Source organism: Symphalangus syndactylus, chromosome 12 (genome assembly GCF_028878055.3).
Source record: "Symphalangus syndactylus isolate Jambi chromosome 12, NHGRI_mSymSyn1-v2.1_pri, whole genome shotgun sequence".
NCBI lineage: Eukaryota > Metazoa > Chordata > Mammalia > Primates > Hylobatidae > Symphalangus > Symphalangus syndactylus.
In genome coordinates, this window is record NC_072441.2 from 146,336,998 (window position 1) to 146,363,584 (window position 26,587).

Consider the following 26,587-nt stretch of genomic DNA (forward strand, 5'->3'; position numbering starts at 1 on the left):
TGATATTCGAAACTGGATAGAATAACAGCTAACATTAACATTCAGTGCTTAGAAGCAGGGCAGCTTCATGTTCTTGGTTTAATGTTGTGGTGTTGCCATCTTGAAATTCGTAATAATATTTGAACAAGCGACCCCGCAGTTTTCATTCTGCACCGCACCTCGTCCAGTATGTTGCGGGAGCGCTTACCAGGCCCAGGCACTGTACTAAGCACTTAACATGCATTATTCCACTTAATCCTCCAGGCCATTCTGGTAAGTGGGGGTTATTTTCTTCTTCATTGTACAAATGTGGAAATGGTGGCAGGTCGATTTAAATAATGCCGCAGAGCTAGAAAGCTGCAGAGAAGGGGTTTGAACCCTGCGCCTCCGGGGCCAGGGCCGTGCGGGTGGCCGTCCGCGAACCCTGCAGGTTGCGGTGCTCGGCGGCGAGCTTGCGAGGGCGCGGCGGGCGCGGGGAGCGCGTCCGAGACTCGGTCGCGCGTCACCGGCGCGACCCCGCATGCCCAGCTCCGGGCCGTGTTCTCCCAGGTGCGGGCCGGCAGGACCCCGCCTTCGGCCCTGGCGGCGCGCGCTCGCCTAGCGGGCGGGCACTCGCGCGCAGCATTTGTGTTGCCTGCGAGTTTCCCGAGTGCACACAGGCCCTGGGTTGGCATGGCAACCAGGCAACCTGTTCCAGAGCCGCCAGCCTTCTCCGCACATGCCGCTGCCACCGCCGGGGCCGGGGCCGGAGCCTATCCCAGGATGCACCGCGCCAGCCCAGTCCCCAGTGGGCCGCCATGTTGTCGGAGTGAAAGGTAAGGGGGAGCGAGAGCGCCGGAGAGAGAAGATCGGGGGGCTGAAATCCATCTTCATCCTACCGCTCCGCCCGTGAGTATCCGCACCCCACCGGCCCCAAACGCTGCTCCGGACCCCTAGCGAGCAGATTGTCCCTTCGTATTGGTGTTTGAGAGCGGTTGTGAGGGTGAGAAGGGCTTTGGAAAAGCCGCCGGGGCCCTGGCGGAGGCTTCTCACTCGCTGTTCCTCGTACATGTTTTGGAGTCAGCGCAAGGCCCCTATTGTTATCAAAGGAGGGAGGGGGTGGGGAGCGGGGTGGAAGCTAGGAAAATGCTGGGGGTTTAGGCCCGAACCCAGGGCGTAGACGTGCCTCTACATTTTGGCCCGGCCCTGTTGGGAACCACCGAAGATTGATGTTGCCATTCGGGTTGCTTTTTTTCATGGGTTTGCGAAGCCCCGAGTCTTCTGTGTGGCCATGAAGTGTAATTCTGTGCCACCCCGATTTCTTCGACTTCTTGAGCTTCCGTGGCAGCGCCGGAGGGGGAGGAACAATAAATCGCTTTAGAAGCAGCCGTGGCCCTTGTCCACAGGCGAGATTCACCGTGGGGGAACTTTGCGAGCCTTAAATGTGGAGAAGTGGCGATCAGGAAGTTTCAGAATGCTTTTTAGGCTGCTGGGTGCTGTGGCCTTTTGTTTCCGTGTGAGCTTGTGTTTTTGCTGGGTTCTTCCTCTCTGAGCCTCCCGGTGTTGGTGTCTCTCTTAACTCACCGGGGTTCACCGCTTGCTAGCAGGAAAATCTAGATACACAATACTAGTTTTAGTCCTCACAAACGTGCTTGGTAAACATAGATCATTTGTTTTACTTGTCAGTACCATTCCCACGTCAAGTGAGGAATACACTCCTGTAACTTTTCCCTCCTATAGCCCCCCCCCCCGCCGAAAAAACAAAGCCAGAAACCCACACACAGCATTACCAGAGAAGGCTTTATCCTCCCATAACTTAAAGGATTGTTACCTTTTATTGTTCAATTAAGAAAACACTGTCCTCAGCCCTCGATACCATTGTGCTCAATTCCTGTTATTACTGGGATTAATTAAGAATAAGATTTTATGAAGCTTTTCCTGGGTTCTGTTTTAAAGTTAGTTAACTTCTGAAACAATAGGCTTAGCATTTTGTCTGTTTCTTGAAAGCACCTAAAAACTTACTAAGACAGGCCCACCCCCAAGAAATGTGGCTTCCGATGCAGTTTTCGTAAGCAAAATAAACATTTTGACCCTTTGCTAATTTTAACTTTATAAAACACTCGGGGGCTGTTGATTCTTTATCCGGGCTCTTGGGAAACGCTCTCCGGATTCTGAACTTTGAGTTAGTGTTTTGCTTTAGCGACAATTGAATTCATTTTGTTCAAGGCCACAGCTTTTTGAAGTTGGAATTTGTTTGGTTTAGGTTTGAGATGAACTGTTTTAAGATAAATTTATGACCACAGAATGTTTGTTAAGTGTGGTAAAAATAAACACCTTTTAAACCACTAAGCCTTTTAGTAAAAGGTGAGCCATGGAAATAAAGTAAACCGTGTTCCTTTGAATTCAACTCAATTAGTGTTATTTTAAAAAACTTTGTAAACATTTGAAAGCTGTGAAAGTGTAGCTAGACTGAGCACTTCTAGTTGCTTAAAGTACTTATAAGGTGTCATTTGTAAAAAAATCACATTTTAAGTGCTACACGTAAGTTTTTAGTGCACTTTTCTGATATTTAGGATACTGAGTTTTTAATTTTTGTACCGTATTTGCCAAAACATTACAAAACTACCCAAGATACATGTTAATTGCTTAGGTATTTGCTCACTTTGAAACTGTTCTGCCAGGTTTTCTCTGGTTTGAGAAACTGCCTTGCCTCTTTAGGTAAAGCAGGAAGTCTTAGGGCATACAGATAGCTTTACAAAAGCCAATTGTTTTGTTTGAACATTTTTATAGGAGTCTTTCCTTCCCCCCATTCCTCTTAGAATGAAGTTGTGTTTAGTGTGCTTCAGTGATAAACTCCTCTTTTACGTGGCTATTCTTTGTTAGATAACTATTTTTCTTTTAAAAATTTTTATTTGTATAATTTGTGACGTACAAGTGTGATTTGTACATGCGTGTATTGCACAGTGGTGAAGTCAGGGCTTTTTGTGTGTCCATCACTGGAATAACGTACATTGTCCTCCTTAGGTAATCTCTCATTATCCTTCTCTCACCCTCCTAGATAACTACTTTGAGAAGGCTTTTGTTTCAGAAAAGATTGCATTTGCTGTTTTAGGAATTCTGTTAGGGACTGGAGTTCCATTGCCTTAACTAGGAGTAACTAAATTCTAAGTCTTAAGCACGATGACTTTAAATTTACCAAAAACTTTTATATTTATCTCATTTTCAGGAAGAAAAACCCAAAACATTGAGAGTCATAGAGGACGGATTTCTTTCATTTTCTAGATGAGGAAACAGGTTGTTGGTTTAGTGGCAGAACTTGGGTTTTGGAACTCTTGGCCTGCTCTAGAACAAAGATTGTTAGACCGAGATTTCCTTTTAGAACAGAATGGGACTGTCTAGTATTGGCACTAAGAGAGTAACGAATTATTTAAAAACCAAGCAGGGAGGCATTAGGCTGGTTTGCACTTTTGAAAGACCGATGGTGAAACAGGGCTGTGACTTTTTGGTTTTGGTACTTGAGCATGGACTAGTGTCTAGGTTAGACTACTCCAGTACCCTGCTAAGGTTCTGATGGATTGGAATTCTTTTTTTTTTTTTTTTTTTTTTTGGAGACGGAGTCTTACTCTGTCGTCCAGGCTGGAGTGCAGTGGCGCAATCTCGGCTCACTGCAAGCTCCGCTTCCCGGGTTCACGCCATTCTCCTGCCTCAGCCTCTCCGAGTAGCTGGGACTACAGGCGCCCGCCACCACGCCCGGCTAATGTTTTGTATTTTTTAGTAGAGATGGGGTTTCACTGTGGTCTGGATCTCCTGACCTCGTGATCCGCCCGCCTCGGCCTCCCAAAGTGCTGGGATTACAAGCGTGAGCCACCGCACCCGGCCTGGATTGGAATTCTTAACCTGGGCTAGGCATTTCCAAATTAGGCTTTAAACAAATTACAAATTCCATTGTGTCTTCTTAGGCTGGCTTCAAAACATGAATTTAGTTGTGAGAAGCAAATGCTACTTTATCAGAAGGTTTATTTATTCAACAGAGAGATAGTAGATTTGTTATACATTCGTTTTTGAAGCATCACAGTGGGGGTTGGGAGGAGAGATAAAGCATTTGTAGCAGTAGACTGTTAGGCTGATGGCTTTGAAATTAGACTGGTGGCTGTGGACAGGTTGTGTCCTAATTGGTAACTGATTTACTTACTTTGTAGCTTTTTTTTTTTTTTGAGACGGAGTCTCACTCTGTCACCCAGGCTGGAAGTGCAGTGGCTTGATCTCGGCTCACTGCAACCTCCGCCTCCTGGGTTCAAGCGATTCTTCTGCCTCAGCCTCCCGAGTAGCTGGGACTACAGGCGCGTGCCACCACACCTGTCTACTTTTTATATTTTTAGTAGAGACGGGTTTCAGCATATTGGCCAGGCTGGTCTGGAATTCTGACCTCGTGATGCGCCTGCCTCCGCCTTCCTAAGTGCTGGGATTACAGGCGTAAGCCACCGCGCCCGGATACTTTGTAGCATTTTTTAAAAGCACCTACAGGCTGTCAAGTGTTCTATCTTAAGTACAGATGTAGTTTTTGATTTTAATGAACTTTAATGTTTCATAGTAACATTTGAGGGATTCTTTGTTGGTCTTCCAGAGGAGTAGAGGATACAAGTGAGAGATATTGTTGAGTTACTCCTGCAAGGGTTTAGTAGAAAGAAGTAAGCTTGGGAACGATTAGGGTTTGAATCCTTTCTCTGCTATTTGCTAGTTGAATGGCCTTGGACATATCCCATTTTCCTCCTGTACCTTAGTGTTTTCATTTGTAAAATAGAAATAATAATGGCTACCTTTCAGTGCTTTTGTGATGAGAAAATGTCTGCGATATATTTGTTACACTATTACCGTGTTGAAGCTTCTGTTTGTTTTTGAGACAGGATCTCACTCTGTCACCCAAGTGGGTGTGCGACCTCCTGCTCCTGGGCTCAAATGATCCTCCCACCTCAGCCTCCCCAGTAGCTGGGACTGTAGGCACATGCCACCATGCCTGCCTAATTATTTTTAGTAGAGATAGGTCTTGCTGTTTCCCAGGCTGGTCTTGAACTCCTGGGCTCAAGCTATCTGCCTGCCCACCTACGCCTCCCAAAGTGCTCGGATTGTAGGTATGAGCCACCACACCCAGCTGAGGCTTCTGGTTTTTATAGTGAGGCTTTCTTTTTTTTACTAATTTAAAAAAATTATTTTATTTATTTATTTATTTTGAGACAGAGTCTCGCTCTGTCGCCCGGCTGGAGCACAGTGGCGCAACCTCTGCCTCCCTGGTTCGAGCGATTCTCCTGCCTCAGCCTCCCGAGTAGCTGGGATTACAGGCGCATGCCACCAAGCCTGGCTAATTTTTGTGTTTTTAGTAGAGTCAGGGTCTCACCGTGTTAGCCAGGATGGTCTCGATCTCCTGACCTCATGATCCGCCCACCTCGGCCTCCCAAAGTGCTGGGATTACAGGCATGAGCCACCATGCCCGGCCTCCACTGGCCTTCTTAGAGCCTTATTTTTTAATAAAATAATAGAGATGGGGGTCTCACTGTGTTGCCTAGGCTGGTCTTCAGCTCCTGGCTCAAGCGATTCTCCCTGCCTAAGTCTCTGAAGGTGCTGGGATGACAGGAGTGAGCCACTGTGCCCAGCCTGTAGTGAGGCTTTCTACACTAATATGAAGTGTTTAAATTTGGTTTGGTCTCATCCTGTTTATAGTAGTTGAAGTACTAATGGCATAATGTGATTACAGTTAATAGTTGTAAGTTACTGGTAAAAATATTGATGCTTTTAAAAATCAGTGACAACTGAGGAGAGGGCTTAGGCAAAGAGCATTCTGCTGCTGTTCTTGGTCAGAGGGTCTTATTGTTTCTTTAAGAAATATCCTATCAATATATTGGATTTTTTTTTTTTTTTTTTTTTTTTTTTTATGAAACAGCCTCGATTTGTCGCCCAGGCTGGAGTGCAGTGGTGCAATCTTGGCTCACTGCAACCTCTGCCTCCCGGGTTCAAACGATTCTCCTGCCTCAGCCTCCCAAGTAGCTGGGATTAAAAGTGTGCACCACCACACCCAGCTAATTTTTGTATTTCCAGCAGAGATGGCGTTTCATCTCTGAAACCCCAGGCTGGTCTTGAACTCCTGAACTCAAGTGATACACCCGCCTTGGCCTCCAAAGTGTTGGCATTATAGGTGTGAGGCACCTCGCCTGGCCAATATGTTGGACACTTTAAGGGATCCTTTCAAATTAGTCTGAGCCATTGCTACTTATATATGGGTTTAGGCTTTTGTTTAGTTATTAGCATAAGTCTGCTCCAGCTGTAAAGTTGTGATTTATTTATTTATTTATTTATTTTTTTGAGACAGAGTCTCGCTCTGTTGCCCAGGTTGGAGTGCAGTGGCATGATCTTGGCTCACTGCAACCTTTGCCTCCTGGATTCAAGCCATTCTCCTGCCCCAGCCTCCCGAGTAGCTGAGATTACAGGCGCCCAGCGCCATGCCTGGCTAATTTTTATATTTTTAGTAGAGACGGAGTTTCACCATGTTGGCCAGGCTGGTCTCGAACTCCTGACGTCAAGTGTTCCACCCACCTTGGCCTCCCAAAGTGCTGGGATTACAGGCATGAGCCATCACACCCGGCCGAAGTTGTGATAGTTTTAAAAAGGCTTTTGGGCCTGGGCGCGGTGGCTCACGCCTGTAATCCCAGCACTTTGGGAGGCCGAGGCAGGTAGATCACTTGAGGTCAGGAGTTCGAGACCAGCCTGGCCAACTTGGTTAAACCCCGTCTCTACTAAAAATACAAAAAATTAGCCGGCTGTGGTGTGGGCACCTGTAGTACCAGCTACTTGGGAGGCTGAGGCAGGAGAATCTCTTGAATTTAGGAGGCGGAGGTTGTAGCGAGCTGCGATCGCGTCATCGCACTCTAGCCTGGGCAACAAGGGCAAAACTCTTGTCTCAAAAAAAAAAAAAAAAGCTTTTGTTCATTTAAAAACTGTCAGTTGGTTTGAGGTATAAATAAGTTGAGTAGATTGATAGAAGTCTAATTCTATATTGCTATGTGTTGGTTAACAACATAAACTTCTCTGAAGTTGTAGTATTGAGTTCTGATCTCAATACCTTGCCAGAGTGCATGCCACCAATGACATTTATTTATTGCAAAAGACATGGGGTTCATGTTTTTATCTTAGTGTATTTTATGTTTCAAAAGATGCAAATATTAAACATTTGTAACCTGTTTGTCCTTAGGTGTTGGTGGAATGAGCGTTGCATGTGTCTTGAAGAGAAAAGCAGTGCTTTGGCAGGACTCTTTCAGCCCCCACCTGAAACATCACCCTCAAGAATCAGCTAATCCCAACATGCCTGTTGTTTTGACATCTGGAACAGGGTCGCAAGCGCAGCCACAACCAGCTGCAAATCAGGCTCTTGCAGCTGGGACTCACTCCAGCCCTGTCCCAGGATCTATAGGAGTTGCAGGCCGTTCCCAGGACGACGCTATGGTGGACTACTTCTTTCAGAGGCAGCATGGTGAGCAGCTTGGGGGAGGAGGAAGTGGAGGAGGCGGCTATAATAATAGCAAACATCGATGGCCTACTGGGGATAACATTCATGCAGAACATCAGGTAAAAAAAAAAAGTTCACTATTTCAGCTTTGACATTCGTTTATAATCACTGTCCACTTAGGATATCTGCTTTTGATGAATGTCTTTAAAAACTTAAATTGGTAATTTCATTTGGTACAAACAGTTACTTGTTATAAAGGTTGATCATTGTAATACTGTTACTGGGTCATTTATCATTCTGGTGCTAAATAGTAAATAGCCAATTCATTCATTCATTCATTCATTCATTCATTCATTCATTTGAGACGGAGTCTCGCTCTGTCACCTAGGCTGGATGGAGTGCAGTCGCCTGATCCCGGCTCTCTGCAACTGCCGTCTCCCAGGTTCAAACAGTTCTCCTGCTTCAGCCTCCTGAGTAGCTGGGACTACAGGCGTGCACCACCACGCCTGGCTGATTTTGTATTTTCAGTAGAAGCGGGGTTTCACCATGTTGGCCAGGCTGGCCTCGAACTCCTGACCTCAAGTGATCTGCCTGCCTCGGCCTCCCAAAGTGCTGGGATTACAGTTGTGAGCCACCCACGCCCAGCCTATACAACGCAATTTTTTTTTTTTTTTTTTTTTTGAGCCCAGGCTGGAGTGCAGTGGCGCGATCTTAGCTCACTGCAAGCTCCTCCTCCCGGGTTCACGCCATTCTCCTGCCTCAGCCTCTCCGAGTAGCTGGGATTACAGGCACCCGTCACCACGCCCGGCTAATTTTTTATATTTTTAGTAGAGACGGGGTTTCACCGTGGTCTCGATCTCCTGACGTCGTGATCCGCCCGTCTTGGCCTCCCAAAGTGCTGGGATTACAAGTGTGAGCCACCGCGCCCAGCCAGCTACGTTTTTAAGAACACTTTTTTTTGGAACAAAGGATACTTTTTTTACTATTGACATAAGAACTGCTGGGGTTGTTTATAGGACAGATACATATTTTTGAATCTTTTCTCTTGGGTGTGGGTGTCTTGATTTTAAGATATTGTAGTTGAAAGTAGGGGGAGTTGATAACATCAGCTGCTCAAGTGAAATTTATTTGAAATGGGACTGATACATTGTGTCAGAGAGAAGTGGTTGTGGCTTTTAGGTTTTAACCACCTTTGTCCTCTTGTTATTGTTTAATTTTTAATTTTAACATGTTCAGTTTTACTAATCTAAAACCATAGCAGGAATCATAGCATATTTTACTGAGAAGAGAGGTTAGCCTGATCCATGTTTCCTGATTTCTTGATAATGACCAACCAAAAGATTAGACTGTTTCGATCAGGGTATTCTTTGAAATTGGATATAGGTTGAATTTGGAAAGGTTCATTTTGTGTCACCCATCTGAGTACTGATTAGCAAGAACTGACATTTTTCATTAGGCTTCTAGTGCTTCTGTTTTACTTCAGAAAAAATCAGGTACAAACATACCTGCAAGTCTGAATTTATTATACTTCCTCTGATCCCCCCAAAAGTGAACCATAGTTTTTTTTTTTTTTTTGAGATGGAGTCTCACTCTGTCGCCCAGGCTGGAGTGCAGTGGCACAATCTCGGCTCACTGCAGCCTCCCCCTCCCAGGTTTAAGCAGTTCTCCTGCCTTATCCTCCCGAGTAGCTGGGATTACAGGCACCCACCTCCTTGCCTGGCTAATTTTTGTATTTTTAGCAGAGAGAGGTTTCACCATATTGGCCAGGCTGGTCTTGAACTCCTGACCTCAAGTGATACATCTGCCTCAGCCTCCCAAAGTGCTGGGATTACAAGTGTGAGCCACCGTGCCCAGCCTTTTTTTTTTTTTTTGAGGCAAGGTATGGCTCTGTCATCCAGGCTGGAGTGTGGTGATATGATATTGGCTCACTGCAACCACGCTCTTCCCTGTTCAAGTGATCCTCCCATCTCAGTCTCCTGAGTAGCTGGGACTACAAGTGTGCAACACTACACCGGCTACTTTTTCTTTTTTTTTTTTTTGAGATGGAGTCTTGCTCTGTCACGCAGGCTGGAGTGCATTGGCACAATCTCAGCTCACTGCAAGCTCCACCTCCCAGGTTCACGCCATTCTCCTGCCTCAGCCTCCCAAGTTGCTGGGACTACAGGTGCCCGCCACCATGCCCGGCTAATTTACACCCGGCTACTTTTGTATTTTTTGTAGAGAAGGGGTTTTGCCATGTTGGCCAGGCTGGTCTCGAACTCCTGGGCTCAAAGTGATCCACCCGCCTTGGACTCCCAGAGTGCTGGGATTGCAAGTGTGCGCCACTGCACCTGGCCAGTTCTTTCCTATAGTAGAAACAAAGACAGGCCGGGTGCGGTGTCTCATGCCTGTCATCCCAGCACTTTGGGAGGCCAAGGTGGGTAGATCACCTGAGGTCAGGAGTTCAAGACCAGCCTGACCAACGTGGTGAAACCCTGTCTCTACTAGAAATGCAAAAATTAGCCAGGTGTGGTGGCACGTGCCTGTAATCCCAGCTACTTGGAAGGCTGAGGCAGGAGAGTCACTTGAACCTGGGACCGGGAGTTTGCAGTGGGCTGAGATCTTGCCATTGCACTCCAGCCTAGGCAACGGGTGAAACTCCATCCCAAAAAAATAAAGTAAAAAATTAGCTGGGCGTGGGGGCACGTGCCTGTGGTCCCAGCTACTTGGGAGGCTGAGGTGGAAGGATTGCTTGAGCCTGGGCGGCAGAGGTTGCAGTGAACAGAGATCATGCCACTGCACTTCAGCCTGGGCAACAGAGTGAGACCCTGTCTCAAAAAAAAAAAAAAAAAAAAAAAAGAAAAGAAAAAGAAGGTTTTCAGCTGGGTGTGTTGGCTCATGCCTGTAATCCCAGCACTTTGGGAGGTCAAGGCAGGTGGATCACCTGAGGTCAGGAGTTTGAGACCAGCCTGGCCAACATGGTGAAACCCCGTCTCTACTAATAATGCAAAAAAATTAGCCTGGCATGGTGGCGCATACCTATAATCCCAGCTCCTCGGGAGGCTGAGGCAGGAGAATCGCTTGAACCCAGAAGGTGGAGGTTGCAGTGAGCAGAGATCACACCATTGCACTCCAGCCTGAGTGACAAGAGCGAAACTGTCTCCAAAAAAAGAAAACAAAAAAGATTTTCTCTTTCTTTGGGATGAAGATATGTACAGAATTTGGTGATTTAATTAGAAATCTTATATCCTGGAAAGATGAAGTAATGGAGGAAAAGTGCAGAGTGCCTCTGGTTTGGGACACGGTGATTACATTTGATAGTACACCTGCTGAGTTTGAGGTAGAAGCAGAATATCTAGGTGTTTACTGTAGGCAGCTCTATAGGTAGCAGGAGATCAAGGTAGGAGGTATTTGATTTGGGTGGCATCTGTGTAGTGGGACAAAAACAAACCCTGTAATCTCTGTACTATTTGGCTAAATGTTATTTAAAAATCATAAACATTGTTTTTTTAAATTCTGTAATAAAGATCTGTAAGATCTTTTGTTGTGTTTCCTAATGATAGACTGATGGGCGGAAGCTGAAAGGAGAGTCAAGGTGCCTGGCCTGTTCTTTGCTAGGTGAGCAAATCAAACTCTAGTTCAGTCCTTGGCAGAGCTCTAAGATCTGATTATTGCTGTGCAAGTTAACAAGCATTTATTGAAGCCTTTCTCAGGCCTCTGTCTTACACTGAGCCCTATCATAAGGAATCACATCTGACTTACTGAGCAGTTTTATCCAGGTCAGTTAGCAAACTTGAGTTAATAATAGTAAATGGAAAAACCTGTTTCCCACCCAGGTGGCCTAAACCAGTGACCTTGGAATTGGCATTCATCGTTACAACACAATTCTTTGGGCTGGACACATGAAATAATGAACAACGTTGGGGAACTCAGGGTAGCTGGTATGTTGCAGTTGTGGACCACCCACAGATTACTTTTCTGTAGTCATTATAGTGTATTGTACTAGTGTTAGTGTTGTTCTCACCTTCTGGACTGAACTATTCTAGATCAGAGACTTGTGTTTTTCATGCCCCTTTTCCAGGAGGTATTATGAAACTTTCGTGTTGATTGAATGAGGGAAGACCAGAGGTTCTTCAGTTTTGCGCTCAGGTAAAGGAGTGGGTCTTACAGCTCAGCCATCCTGCTGGGAAACGCGTGGCAACAGGTAGAGGCCACTTGATAGGCAGCTGTGTTGAGGGTAGTATAATTGAAGAGCAAAGGGGCACATCTCTAGGTGGAGAATCTCTGCCCTTATTAGCCACTGTTACGGATAGGAGGTGTAAGAGGGTACCTGATCTGTCATGCGGGTCAGAGTGGAAAAGAGGTTGAGAACCACAGATGATAATGGAAACATTTATATGTTCTAGGCATTGGGCTATTGTATTTCCTATATATAATCCTTACAGCCATCCTATGAAGGAGATAAATACCCTTTTTTGACAAGTGAGAAACAGAGGCTTTGTTACCAGATAATACCTGGTTTTTGAAATCAGTCTTTGATTCCAGTGTCCATGTTCTAGATCTATTTCTGCTTCCCTAGGCAAGATGAACCAGACAAAACTATGCAACCAAGTGGCACATTACAGGGCCAAAGAATTGTTTTGCCATAATTTTGCTTGAAATTTAGAGATCGTAAACTTAATAATGAGATGAATACAAATGTTGACCATTCTCCTGTAACTGCAGGAGTACTTCCCCCCAACTCCCAAAAGCAGTAATGGTAAAGTCCATTTTTCTTCAGTTCTGTTTTTTATTACATATGTGTTCTAAGTGGTAATGTGGATGGAAACTTACCTCTGTAGAGACAGAATGATTCAATATAAAGTGATCCTATTGCCAGCTCATTCTACCCTACCACTGGTACCACTGGACCTTTTTTTTTTTTTTTTTAATGACCCTTTGGCATAATGGAACAAAGTTTAAGATGAAATTGGCAGGATGCTTTCACCAGTGAACTAGTAAAGTAAAGAATGTCACAGGTTGTGATGCCAGTAGCGTTGGAGGGAGGATGCTAGTAGCGTTGGAGGGAGGGGAGTTCTTTATCATGCCAGGTACTTTATTTCTCTCATAGTTACTCCCATTTAAGAGCAATCGCTCTTACACTTTTTTCTTTTTATTTATTGAGACAGGGTTTCACTCCTGTTGCCGAGGCTGGAGTGCAATGGGCACCATCTAGGCTCACTGCAACCTCTGCCTCCCCGGCTCAAGCGATTCTTCTGCCTTAGTCTCCCTATGCTGGGACCACAGGTGCACGCCACAACACCTAGCTCATCTTTGTATTTTTTTGTAGAGATGGAGTTTCGCCATGGTCAGGCTGGTCTCAAATGCCTTTTTTTTTTTTTTTGAAATAAAGTCTCACTCTGTAGTCCAGGCTGGAGTGCAGTGGCGCGATCTCAGCTCACTGCAACCTCTGCCTCCTGGGTTCAAGTGATTCTCCTGCCTCAGTCTCCCCAGTAGCTGGGACTACAAGTGTGCACCACCACGCCGGCTAATTATGTATTTTTAGTAGAGACAAGGTTTCACCATGTTGGCCAGGCTAGTCTCGAACTCCTAACCTCAGGTGATCTACCTGCCTCGGCCTCCCAAAGTGCTGGGATTATAGGCGTGAGCCACCGTTCCTGGGCCACTTGTATACTTACCTTAAAAAGTTTGTCATCTTTTGGCTGGACGCAGTGGCTCACACCTGTAATCCCAGCGCTTTGGGAGGCCGAGGAGGGTGGATGGTTTGAGCCCCCAGGCGTTCAAGAGCAGCCTGGACAACATGGTGAAATCTTGTCTCTACAAAATATACAGAAATTAGCCAGGCATGGTGGCGCTGTGCCTGTGGTCCCAGCTACTTGGAGGGCTGAGGTAGGAGGATCACTTGAGCCCAGGAGACGTAGGTTGCAGTGAGCCGAGATTGTACCACTGCACTCCATTTTGGGTGACAGAGTTGAGACCCTATCTCAAAAAAAAAAAAAAAAAAAAAAAAAAAAAGGCCAGGTGTGGTGGCTCACACCTGTAATCCCAACACTTTGGACTTTGGGAGGTCGAGGTGGGCCGATCACTTGAGGTCAGGAGTTTGAGACCAGCGTGGCCAACATGGCGAAACCTCGTCTTTACTAAAAATACAAAAAATTAGCCAGGTGTGGTGGCATGCATCTATAATCCCAGTTACTCGGCAGGCTAAGGCAGGATAATCATTTGAACCCAGGAGGCGGAGATTGAAGCGAGTCGAGATTGTGCCACTGCCCTTCAGCCTGGGTGACAGAGCGAGACTGCATCTCAGAAAAAAAAAAAAAAAAGTTTACCTTTTGAAGTTAGGATTTTCCTGTTTGGTGTAGCAAATCCTCTTAGTGGTTGAGTTTTCCCCCTTTTTTTTTTTTTTGAGATGGAGTCTCGCTCTGTCACCCAGGCTAGAGTTCAGTGGCTCTTATCTTGGCTCACTGTAACCTCTGCCTCTCGGGTTCAAGTGATTCTCCTGCCTCGGCCTCCTGAGTAGCTGGGACTACAGGCACCTGCCATCATGCCCGGCTAATTTTTTTTTTTTTTTTTTTTGTAGCGATGGGGTTTCACCATGTTGCCTGGCTGGTCTTGAACTCCTGACCTCAGGTGATCCGCCTGCCTCAGCCTCCCAAAGTGCTGGGATTACAGGCGTGAGCCACCATTCCTGGCCTAAAACATGCAAGCTCTTTATGGTCTTTCTGTATTTTTCTTTTTTTCTACTTTAATAATAGAAACATATCATTTGGTATAATACATAAAATCGTATCTGGTATGGGTTAGAAACTTCAGAGCCCTCATTTTTTATTTTTATTTTTACTTTTTGAGACAGAGTCTCGCTCTGTCGCCCAGGCTGGAGTGCAGTGGTGCAATCTCAGCTCACTGCAAGCTCCGCCTCCCGGGTTCACGCCATTCTCCTGCCTCAGCCTCCTGAGTAGCTGGGACTACAGGCGCCCGCCACCTCGCCTGGCTAATTTTTTGTATTTTTAGTAGAGAGGGGGTTTCACCGTGTTAGCCAGGATGGTCTGGATCTCCTGACCTCGTGATCCGCCCCCCTCGGCCTCCCAAAGTGCTGGGATTACAGGCATGAGCCACTGTGCCCGGCAGAGAGCCCTCATTTTTGGGCCAAATTGAGGTCTTCGGAGGGAAGTGAGGGAAAGAAGTCTCATGAAAAAAAAATTTTTTTTTTTTTTTTGCCTGTAAAATTATACCCATAGTATACAGTTGAGATAATGCGGACCGGGCGTTGAGGCAGGTGGATCACGAGGTCAGGTGTTTGAGACCAGCCAACATGGTGAAACCCCGTCTCTACTAAAAATACAAAAATTAGCCAGGTGTGGTGGTGCGTGCCTATAATCCCAGCTCTTCAGGAGAGGCAGGAAAATCACTTGAATCCGGGGGGCAGAGGTTGCAGTGAGCCAAGATCCCGCCACTGCACTCCAGCCTGGGCGACAGAGGGAGACTCTGTATCAAAAAAAAAAAAAAAAAAGATTATGGATATTGGGCCAGGCATGGTGGCTTATGCCTGTAATCCCAGCACTTTGGGAGGCCGAGGTGGGCAGATCACTTGAGGCCAGGAGTTCGAGACTAACCTGGGCAACATGATGAAACCCCGTCTCTACTAAAAATACAAAAAGTAGCCGGGTGTCGTGGCACGTTACTGTAATTCCAGCTGCTCGAGAGGCTGAGGCGTGAGAATTGCTCTAACCCGGGAAGCAGGGCAGAGGTTGCAGTGAGCTGAGATCCGGCAACTGCATTCCAGCCTGGGCGACAGAGCAAGACTGTCTCAAAAAAAAAAAAAAAAAAAAAGATAATGGATATGGAGCAAAATACTAGAAAACAAAGCTGGGTACATTGGCTCCTGCCTCTATTCCCAGATACTCAGGAGGCTGAGTCAGGAGGATTGCTTGAGGCCAGGAGTTTGAGACCAGCCTGGGCAATATAGTGAGACCCTGTCTCTACAATAAAAAGGAAAAAAATTAGCTGGGCGTGGTGGCATATGCCTGTAGTCCTACTCAGGAGGCTGACACGGGAGGATCACTTGAACCCGGGGAGTTCAGGCACTCCAGCCTGTGTGACAGTGAGATCCTGTCTCTTTGAAAAAAAAAAAAAAAAAAAAAAAAGAATGAAAAAAAGGAAATTATAAAAAACAAATACTAGGAAGCACTAGAAAACACATCTTCCCACCTAAATGAGTTCTGTATTTGAAAATGTTACTTATTTTGAGCCGGGCCCGGTGGCTCCCTCCTGTAATCCCAGCACTTTCGGAGGCCGAGGTGGGCGGATCACGAGATCAGGAGATCAAGACCATCCTGGCTAACACGGTGAAACCCTGTCTCTACTAAAAATATGAAAAATTAGCTGGGCGTAGTGGTGGGCGCCTGGAGCTTGCAGTGAGTCGAGATCGCGCCACTGCCCTCCAGCCTGCGTGACAGAGCAAGACTCCGTCTCAAAAAAAAAAAAAAGTTACTTATTTTAACAGTAATTTTTATACCTTTAGATTTTATTCTTTCCTGAATAACATTGAAAATTTCATTAGTAAAAGCCGAAGGTCAAGTCTTTGACTCGAGAGTGTTTTGTTCTTGTATTGTGAAATCTGTTTTCTCTGTAAACTGCTGTGGGATAGATAAACTGGTTGATGAAATAGGGCAAAAAATTTAAAGTCGATTGGTTGAACTGTATCCTCTGTACTGGATTATGAGGGACAGAGATAGGTAGAAGGTCTGCCCTGGGGGAGGGGAAATTTGGAGGACAGTTCCACAGAGCTTACCCACTTTGCTTGCAGTCTTAGCACTGGGATATATCAGTATCCACCATAGATTGACAGCCTATAGGAGATAATTCCAGAGAGCTAGGCAAAAATCAGTGGATGAGGCCGGGTGCAGTGGCTCACACCTGTAATCCCAGCACTTTGGGAGGCCGAGGCGGGCTGATCACCTGAGGTCAGGAGTTCGAGACCAGCCTGACCAACATGGAGAAACCCCATCTCTACTAAAAATACAAAATTAGTGGGGCGTAGTGGCTCACGCCTGTAATCCCAGCTACTTGGGTGGCTGAGGCAGGAGAATTGCTTGGACCTGGGAGGCAGAGGTTGTGGTGAGCCAAGATCGTGCCATTGTACTCTACTCTGGGCAACAAGAGTGAAATGCCATCTCAAAAAAATAAAAAAATTCATTGGATGAATATATTTTGACTCCACTCGTACCTTCTCTTTCTTTTGCTTGGTGTGGCCATCTCACAGTGGTGTTCTGATACCCACCCCTGACGTGTCAACCAGGCTTACTCTTCAGTGCTCTTAGTCTTCTTTTTTGAAGGATTTTAAAAATTTTATTTTTATTGTATATAAAAAAGCTATCATGGTTTCTTTCATTGGGGTGGATGCCTTGGATAATCCATTCAAGGAAGATTGCTTCATCCAACTTAATGCAGCCCAACTTAATGAAACCCATTTTCTTCGCTTACTGACAGAAACACTGGTGGGGCATATTGAGGCCGTAATTTGGATCAGATCTTGCTGGTCTGAGCATACACAATGAGAGAGAACCCTGGCTGAATTTTCGCGAGTGGCTCCAGTAGAGCTGCTGGTGACCCATCTTGCTCTCAGGAGTGCAGTGAGACCAAAGGAAAGAGCTCCAGTTAATTTTTATACCTTGTAATTAACAGGAACTACTATGTTAAACTGGGAGGGAGCCCAAGTATTTCCCAAACTGGGGAGTCTCGACATTCCCTAGAAATGTCTTTCTGTTTTACCCGCTGATGGACTCTCTTAGACAATGAATCTTGTCTGTCTGGGTAGATTGCCTTAGCATTTGTGCTAGTAGCATTTAGTTAACGTGTTAAAGCTGAATAATCCATCTTTCATATTTTGTTTCTCTTACGCATGTACTCTTAGAGCCTTTTCATTATGCTCAGAATTCACAAGGCCTAACATTATGTACTTGGTCAAAAGAATCATCAGCAGGCCTTCTTCAACTATAACTTTTTCTTTTTTTTTGAGACAGAGTCTCACTTTGTCACCAACTGGCACTATCTAGGCTCACTGAAACCTCTGCCTCCTGTGTTAAAGCGATCTGGTGCCTCAGCCTCCTGAGTAGCTGGGATTACAGGGGTGCACCACCATGCCTGGCTAATTTTTGTATTTTTAGTAGAGACAGGGTTTCACCATGTTGTCCAGGCTGGTTTTAAACTCCTGGTCTCAAGCAGTCCTCCCACCTCGGCCTCCCAAACTACTGGGATTAAAGGTGTGAGCCACGTACCCAGCCTGACTATAACTTTAATCTAGCCTGATTATAACTTTAAGAATTACTTTGTTCCTATGTAAACAAAAGAAGTTCGGCCAGTCATGATTGGCTCATGCCTGTAATCCCAGCACTTTGGGAGGCCAAGATCACCTGAGGTCAGGAGTTTGAGACCAGCCTGGCCAACATGGTGAAACCCTGTCTCTACTAAAAAATACAAAAATTAGCCAGGTGTGGTGGTGGGTGCCTGTGGTCCCAGCTACTTGGGAGGCTGAGGCAGGAGAATCGCTTGAACCTGGGAGGTGGAGATTGCAGTGAGCTGAGATCCCACCACTGCACTCCAGCCAGAGCGACAGAGCAAGACTCTGTCTCAAAAAAAAAAAAAAAAAAAAAAAAAAAAAAAGTTCAGTCAGATGCTCTTCTCTAATGCTGAATGGTACTTGATTGTATATGCCTCTGAAATGGCAACTTGTAGAGATATTTATGATGTATCTTTACCTTGTTTAATTTTAGAAGGGTTTTTAAATTTAATTTTATTTGTTTGAGATGGAGTTTCATCCTTTCACCTAGGCTGGAGAGAAGTGGCAGGATCTCAGATCACGGCAACCTCTGCCTCCTGGGTTCAAGCAATTCTCCTGCTTCAGCCTCCCAAGCAGCTGGGATTATACGCGTCCACTACCATGCCTGGCTAATTTTTTTTTTTTTTTTTTAAGACGGAGTCTCGCTCTGTTGCTCAGGCTGGAGTGCAGTGGCGCGATCTCGGCTCACTGCAACCTCTGCCTCCCGGGTTCAAGCAGTTCTTGTACCTTAACTTCTCGAGTAGCTGGGATTACCGGCACATGCCACCATGCCCGGCTACTTTTTCTATTTTTAGTAGAGACACGGTTTCACCATGTTGGCCAGGCTGGTCTCGAACTTCAGACCTTAAGTGATCCACCTGCCTCACCCTCCCAGAGTGCTGGGATTATAGGCATGAGCCACCGCCCCCGGCCAATTTTTGTAGTTTTTTGTTTGTTTTTTATTTTTTGAGACAGTTTCGCTGTCACCCAGGCTGGAGTGCAGTGGCACCATCTCGGCTCACTGGAACCTCCTCCTCCGGTGTTCAGGTGATTCTCCTGCCTCAGCCTCCTGAGTAGCTGGGATTATAGGCGTGCGCCATCATGCCAGCTCATTTTTGTATTTTTAGTAGAAACGGGGTTTTGCCGTATTGGCCAGCCTGGTCTTGAACTCCTGACCTCAGGTGATCCACCTGCCTCAGCCTCCCAAAGTGCTAGGATTACAGGTGTGAGCCACTGCGCCTGGCCTCAAAAGGTTTTTGATGTGAAATTAGTAAAAGTTGTATGATATGTGGTAGTGAGATGTGACTGTGGGAATAAAAGGTCATGATAGGAAACTAAATTGGAGTAAAGTTAGAAATATGTACCAGAATAATGGGTTATAGAATTTACCCTGATGGGCCGGGCATGGTGGCTCAAACCTGTAATCCCAGCACTTTGGGAGGCCGAGGCGGGCGGATCACGAGGTCAGGAGATCGAGACCATCCTGGCTAACACGGTGAAACCCCGTCTCTACTAAAAATACAAAAAATTAGCCGGGCATGGTGGCAGATGCCTGTAGTCCAGCTATTCGGGAAGCTGAGGCAGGAGAATTACTTGAACCTGGGAGACAGAGGTTGCAGTGAGCTGAGGTCGCACCATTGCACTCCAGCCTGGGTGACAGAGCGAGACTCCATCTCAAAAAATGAATAAATAAGTAAATAAATAAATAAAAAAAAAAGAATTTACCCTGATGGTCCTGGTGGCTAAAGAAAAGAGGAAAGCATAATGATTCCTGAGATTCTTACTTAGAGGAAAAAACAGCATTTAGGAAGAGTTGTGTTTTGAATTTCAGTTATAGATGTGATTGAAGTGCTTTGTAAACTATAAAGCGTAAGATATTTATTTATTTATTATTTTTATTTTATTTTATTTTATTTATTTTTTTTTTGAGACAGAGTCTCGTTCTGTTGCCCAGGCTGGAGTGCAGTGGCGTGATACCAGCTCACTGCAAGTTCTGCTTCCCAGGTTCACGCCATTCTCCTGCCTCAGCCTCCCAAGTAGCTGGGACTACAGGTGCCCACCACCACACCTGGCTAATTTTTGTATTTTTAGTAGAGACGGGGTTTCACTGTATTAGCCAGGATGGTCTCGATCTCCTGACCTCATGATCCGCCTGCCTTGGCCTCCCAAAGTGCTGGTATTACAGGCGTGAGCCACTGCGCCCAGACTTTTTAAAATTTTTTTAGCGGAGTCTCACTCTTGTCGCCCAGGCTGTATAGTGCAGTGGTGTGATCTCAGCTCACTGCACCCTCCACCTCCTGAGTTCAAGCCATTCTCCTGCCTCAGCCTCCCCAGTAGCTGGGATTACAGGTGTGTGTCAACACGCCCAGCTAATTTTTGCACTTTTAGTAGAGATGGGGTTTCAGCGTGTTGGCCAGGATGGTCTTGAACACCTGACCTGAGGTGATCCACCCGCCTCCACCTCTCAAAGTGCTGAGATTGCAGGAGTGAGCTACCGCACCCAGCCAGTAGGATGTTATTGTTTTTCATGACACCTGAGACACACGTGTCTTTCGTGCATGTGCCCATTTTCTCTCAGGCAACAGCATCTGCTGAATACTCTGCAGGCAAAGCCTGAGTACAAAATTAGGTTTCTGGGTGTGTGGAAAGAATACCTTAACAATTAGAATCTATCTAGTTATTCACTTTTGTGAAAGGACTTAAACATTCATACAGGATGAAAGAACTGACAACATAATGCCAGGAGAGGAGTCAGTGCTGAAGTGCTGAGGGTAGGGTAAATCATCTTTTTTTTTTTCCTTTTGAGAGAATTCTGATCTCCTCTTTGTTTTTTACATTCAGTTTCTTTGACTTCTGGATATTGTAAAGAGCCATAATAGCACTGTGGCTTCAGCTCAGTGTGTAGTTGTTGGCTGCCCTGGCATTTTGCTCCTTGCTGTGAATGTAATCTTTTTTTGAGATTGGGTCTCGCTCTGTCGCCTAGGCTGGAGTGCAATGGTGCGATCTCGGCTCACCACAACTTCCACCTCCCAGGTTCAAGTGAGTCCTGCCTCAGCCTCCTGAGTAGCTGGGACTACAGGTGTGCACCACCATACCTGACTAATTTTTGTATTTTTAGTAGAGACGGGGTTTCACTATGTTGGCCAGGCTGATTTTTGAACTCCTGACCTTATGATCTGCCCGCCCTGGCCTTCCAAAGTGCTGAGATTACAGGCGTGAGCCACTGCGCCTGGCCTGCTGTGAATATAGTCTTACACCTCCATGTAAGAAGTGGTGGGGTCAGTGATTGGCAGTAGGTTGGTTAAGTTTAATACTTGGGAATTTGGTTAAAGAACTTGGCCTTGAATGGTGTACATGTGTTGATACTTGCAATTGGGCCGTGCGCGGTGGCTCATGCCTGTAATCCCAGCACTTTGGGAGGCAGAGGTGGGTGGATCACGAGGTTAGGAGTTCGAGACCAGACTGAGCAACATGCCGTGTGTAGTGGTATGCGCCTGTAATCCCAGCTACTTGGGAGATTGAGGCAGGAGAATCGCTTGAACCTGGGAGGCGGAAGTTACAGTCAGCCAAGATCGCGCCACTGCACTCCAGCCTGAGCGACGGAGCAAGGGTCTGTCTCAAACAAAACAAAACAAAACAAAAACCCTGCAGTTATTAGACTTCTCCAGAAGAATGCTCATGTTTTTTTGTGTAGTATTTTTTGAAAACCGTTGATTTTTTTTGTTTATTTTGTTTTGAGACAGAGTTTCGCTCTTGTTGCCCAGGCTGGAGTGCAGTGGCATGATCTTGGCTCACCGCAACCTCCACCTCCCGGGTTCGAGCAACTCTCCTGCCTCAGCCTCCCAAGTAGCTGTGATTACAGGCGTGCGCCACCATGCCCAGCTAATTTTGTATTTTTAGTAGAGATGGGGTTTCTCCTTCTTGGTGAGGCTGGTTTTGACCTCCCGACCTCAGGTGATCCGCCCACCTCGGCCTCCCAAAGTGCTGGGATTACAGGCATGAGCCACCGCCCCTGGCTCTTTTTTTGTTTGTTTGTTTAATTATTTTGAGACAGTCTTACTCTGTCGCCCAGGCTGGAGTGTAGTGGCACGATCTTGGCTCACTGCAATCTCCACCTCCTGGGTTCAAGCGATTCTCCTGCCTCAGGCTCCTGAGTAGCTGGGATTACAAGCATGCACCACCATGTCCAGGTAATTTTTGTATTTTTAGTAGAGACTGGGTTTCGCCATGTTGACCAGGCTGGTCTTGAACTCCTGGCCTCAAGTGATCCACCCGCCTCAGCCTGCCAAAGTGCTAGGATTACAGGTGTGAGCCACTGGGCTCAGCCTGAACTGTTGATTTTTGTTGATGGCTTTTTAATGGTTTTACTAGATTTAGTAGATGTGGATTTGTCTATTGCCATTAGTAAGTGCTCTTTTATGGTCGAAGTACCTTTCTTAATATTTTTTATGAGTCTCATCAGGAAAACTGTTCTAGGTTTGTGGAAATTGGGGGTCCTAAATATTTTTAAATTTATTTTTATTCATTAATTATTATTATCATCTTGTACAAGTGGGGTCTCATGTTGCCCAGGCTTGTCTTGAACTTCTGGCCTCCAGCAGTCCTCCCGCCTTGACCTCCCAAAGTGCTGGTATTACAGGTGTGAGCATCATGCCTGGCCTGTTAAAGATTTTTTAAAATAGCAGCTTTGGCCAGTGTGGTGGCTCAAGCCTGTAATTCCCAGCACTTTGGGAGGCTGAGGTGGGTGATCATCTGAGGCCAGGAGTTCGAGACCTGCCTGGCCAACATGGTAAAACCCTGTCTCTACTGAAAACACAAAAAAAATTTAGCCGGGTGTGGGGGTGGGTGCTTGTACTCCCAGCTATTCAAGAGGCGGAGGCAGGAGAATCGCCTGAACCCTGTCGGGGCGGAGGTTACAGTGAACTGAGATTGCACCACTGCACTCCAGCCTAGGCGACGACTTCGTCTCAAAAAAAAAAAAAAAAAAAAAAAAGCAGCTTTACAGATATGTAGTTTATCCATTTAAAGTGTATAATTCCAGCCGGGCACGGTGGCTCAACTCCTGTAATCCCAGCACTTTGGGAGGCCAAGGCTGGTGGATCACCTGAGGTCAGGAGTTCGAGAACAGCCTGGCCAACATGGTGAAACCCCATCTCTACTTAAAAAAAAAAAAAAAAAAAAATACCAGGTACGGTGGCTCACGCTTGTAATCCTAGCACTTTGGGAGGCCGAGGTGGGTGGATCACGAGGTCAGGAGATCGAGACCAACATGTGAAACCCCGTCTCTACTAAAAATACAAAAATTAGCCGGGTGTGGTGGCGCATGCCTTTAATCCCAGGTACTCAGAAGGCTGAGGCAGGAGAATTGCTTGAATCCGGGAGGCTGAGGTTGCAGTGAGCTGAGATTGTGCCATTGCACTCCAGCCTGGGTGACACAGCTATACTCTGTCTCAAGAAAAAAAAAACAAAAACACACACACACACAATAAAAATTAGCTGGGCTGAGGCGGAGCTTGCAGTGAGCCGAAATCGTGCAATTGCACTCCAGCCTGGGCGACAAGAGCAAGACTCCATCTTAAAAAAAAAAATTTAATTCAGTAGTTTTTAGTTTTTAGTGTATTCATAGTTATGCAGGTATCATAATCATTAATTTTAGAATATTTGCATTACCCCAAAAATCCTTTACCCAGTAGCTGTCACTCCCCAGTCTTAGGCAACCACCAGTCCACTTCTGTCTCTTTGTTTGCCTATTCTGGACATAAATGAAGTGTGTTTTGTGACTGCCTTCTTTTACTTAGCATAATGTTTTAAGGGTTCATCTATGTTGTATGTAGCATTTATCAGTACATCATTTCTTTTTATTTTTGTATAATACTTCATTGTATAGATCTGCCACATTTAATTTATCCACTTATCAGTTGATGGGCCTTTTTTCTTTTTCTTTTTGGCTATTATGGATAATGCTGCTATGAAGATTTGTGTTCACGTTTTTTTCTGTAGACATGCTTTCATTTCTCAGATTTGAGAGTGCGTAAATTTGTAATGTATAGGTACAAAAATAACACATTTCTTCACTAGGGCCAGTGCTCATTAGAAATGGGGGATGGGAGGATTAGTTCATCTACAACTTACACTATGGATTTGGAATTTTTCCAAGCCACACATTCTACTGGGGTTAATGACTACTTTCTTTCCTCTATGAAGGAAGTATTTGCAGGCTAACACTGTAAATAAACTTGTTTACAACCCTGGGAAGAGGAGTGCGTAAACTGTAGACAACAGGTGTTTTCAGTGAGCTCTGTAAACTCTTTAGATGCAATGAATATACAGTTGATTGATCTGCTGATGACAATTTTTCTTTATTAAAGCAAGTTCCCTAAGAATTTTAACAAGGGGATGGTTCATTAACCTAGTCTTGGTTATTGTATGTATTTAAAAGCACCAAATTGGGTGTTAATTATTAAGAAATGTTCTCTGTAATCCCAGCAATTTGGGAGGCCGAGGCAGGTGGATCACCTGAGGTCAGGAGTTCAAGACCAGCCTGGCCAACATGGTGAAACCCCACCTCTACAAAAAATACAAAAAAAAAAAAAAAAAAAAGAAATTAGCTGGGCATGATGGGGGGTGCCTGTAATCCCAGGTACTCGGGTGGCTGAGGCAGGAGAATCACTTGAACCCTGGAGGCAGATGTTGTGGTGAGCTGAGATCGCACCATTGCACTCCAGCCTGAGCAACAAGAGTGAAACTCCGTCTCAAAAAAAAGAAATGTTCTTTAATTTGTTAGAGTTTATTGAGTCAAATTGCTTCCCTCACCCAGTTGTCCCAAATTAGGAAGATACCACTTTTAAGGGTCAGAAGCCTTGTAAAATGCAAAACAATGAAATTAATATGTTGTTCCTTTGGAGAAACTTAGTTTCATAAAGAGAGGAGGGAATTATAAAGATAATTGTTTCTGGCCAGGTGTGGTGGCTCATGCCTGTAATCCCAGCACATGAGGCGAGTGGATCACCTGAGGTCAGGAATTCGAGACCAGCCTAGCCAACATGGAGAAACCCTGTCACTACTGAGAAAAAAAAAAAAAAAAAGAAAAATTAGCTGGTTCATGCCTGTAATGGCTTGACTCCTGAAGGTGGAGGTTGCAGTGAGCTGACGTCGTGCTACTGCACTCCAGCCTGGGCAACAGAGTGAGACCCTGTCTTTTAAGAAAATGGTCTTTAAGCTCAGTGTATCCCTTAAAAATGATGTAGATGGATTAAGGACTGGAAGAAAGTACTGCAAAATATTTATATTTGTATGCATGGAGAGATTACAGGTAGTATGCTTTGCTCTTGTCCATTTTGTATTTTCTGAATTTCAAACAGTTAAAAAAGAAAAGACAAACCTTATACCATCTGTTAAGAGCTTGGTCTGCCATTTTGAATGAAAGCGGATGGTGGACACATTTCCAGTGGAGTTTTGATGTTAGAAAAGACCTTGGAAATCGAAACTATTTAGCTTTTTTCCCCCGATGAAGTGCTGTCCTTTACATTAATTATCTCTCGTTTGATTTTTAAAAAGGTTAGTAGATATGTTAATATAGGTTGCTGAAATAGGTTGGGTGTATTCAATGAGATCTAGAGGTAATTTTATTTTATTTTATTTCATTTGTTTATTTATTTATTTTTTTGATACAGAGTCTCGCTCTGTCGCCCAGGTTGGAGTGCAGTGGTGCAGTCTCGGCTCACTGCAACTTCTGCCTCCTGGATTCAAGCCATTCTCATGCCTCAGCCGCCCGAGTAGCTGGGATTACAGGGATGCACCACCACGCTTGGCTAATTTTTGTAGTTTTAGTAGAGACAGGGTTCCAACCATGTTGACCAGGCTGGTCTCGAACTCCTGACCTTAGATGATCCACCTCCCTCGGCCTCCCAAAGTCCCGAGATTACAGGCGTGAGCCACCGGGCCTGGCCTAGAGATAATTTTATTTTAGTATTAAGTGTTTCCTTTCTGTATCTAGAAGTAATAACGAGTAATCATACGCTTTGTCCTGGAAGTGTTCTAATATTTTTACATGATTTGAACCACTCAGTACTGTATGCACATTTTTATCTTTCTCTTTTTTTTTTAAAAAAGGTATGTTAGTCCATTTTGTGTTGCTATAAAGGAAAATAGGAGACTGGGCAATTTATAACAAAAAGAGGTTTATTTGTCTCAGTTTTGCAGACTGTACAGGAAGTAAGTTACGGCATCTGCTGCTGGTGAGGCCTCAGGACACTTTTACTCATGGCAGAAGGCACAGTGGGAGCACATGTGTCACATGGTCAAGAGAGGGAGCTGGAGAGAGAAGGGGTTCCAGGCACTTTTAAACAGCCAGCTTGCCGGGCGCGGTGGCTCAAGCCTGTAATCTCAGCACTTTGGGAGGCCGAGGCGGGTGGATCACAAGGTCAGGAGATCGAGACCATCCTGGCTAACACGGTGAAACCCCGTCTCTACTAAAAAATACAAAAAAAAAATTAGCCGGGCGTGCTGGCGGGCGCCTGTGGTCCCAGCTACTCGGGAGGCTGAGGCAGGAGAATGGCGTGAACCCGGGAGGTGGAGGTTGCGGTGAGCTGAGATCGTGCCACCGCACTCCAGCCTGGGGGACAGAGAAAGACTCCGTCTCAAAAAAAAAAAAAATAAAAAAAAAATAAAATAAAATAAACAGCCAGCTCTTGTGTGAATTAATAGAGTGAGAACTCACTCGTTACCATGGGGAGAATATCAAGTACTTCATGAGGGATCAGCCCCCATGACCCAGACACTACACCCTAGGTTCGTCTCCAACCTTGGAAGTCACATTTCAGATGAGATTTGGAGGG

General features: G+C 45.4%; 1 protein-coding gene across 14 annotated transcripts in view; it reads left to right on the plus strand.

Annotated features, from left to right (window-relative positions):
* Positions 1-505: 505 nt before the first annotated feature.
* PUM1 (pumilio RNA binding family member 1) overlaps positions 506-26,587 on the plus strand; it is a 132,245-nt gene continuing 106,163 nt past the window's right edge. For 3 of the 14 annotated variants that reach the window (XM_055255644.2, XM_055255648.2, XM_055255650.2), the window contains exons 1-2: positions 506-794; positions 7,199-7,572. In XM_055255644.2, coding sequence (XP_055111619.2) covers positions 698-794; positions 7,199-7,572 — 471 coding nt within the window. In that variant the 5' untranslated portion in view covers positions 506-697. Of the gene's footprint in view, positions 868-7,198; positions 7,573-26,587 lie in introns of those variants that run through there. The other 11 variants (XM_063627944.1, XM_063627943.1, XM_055255667.2 and 8 more) reach the window with 8 other exon arrangements.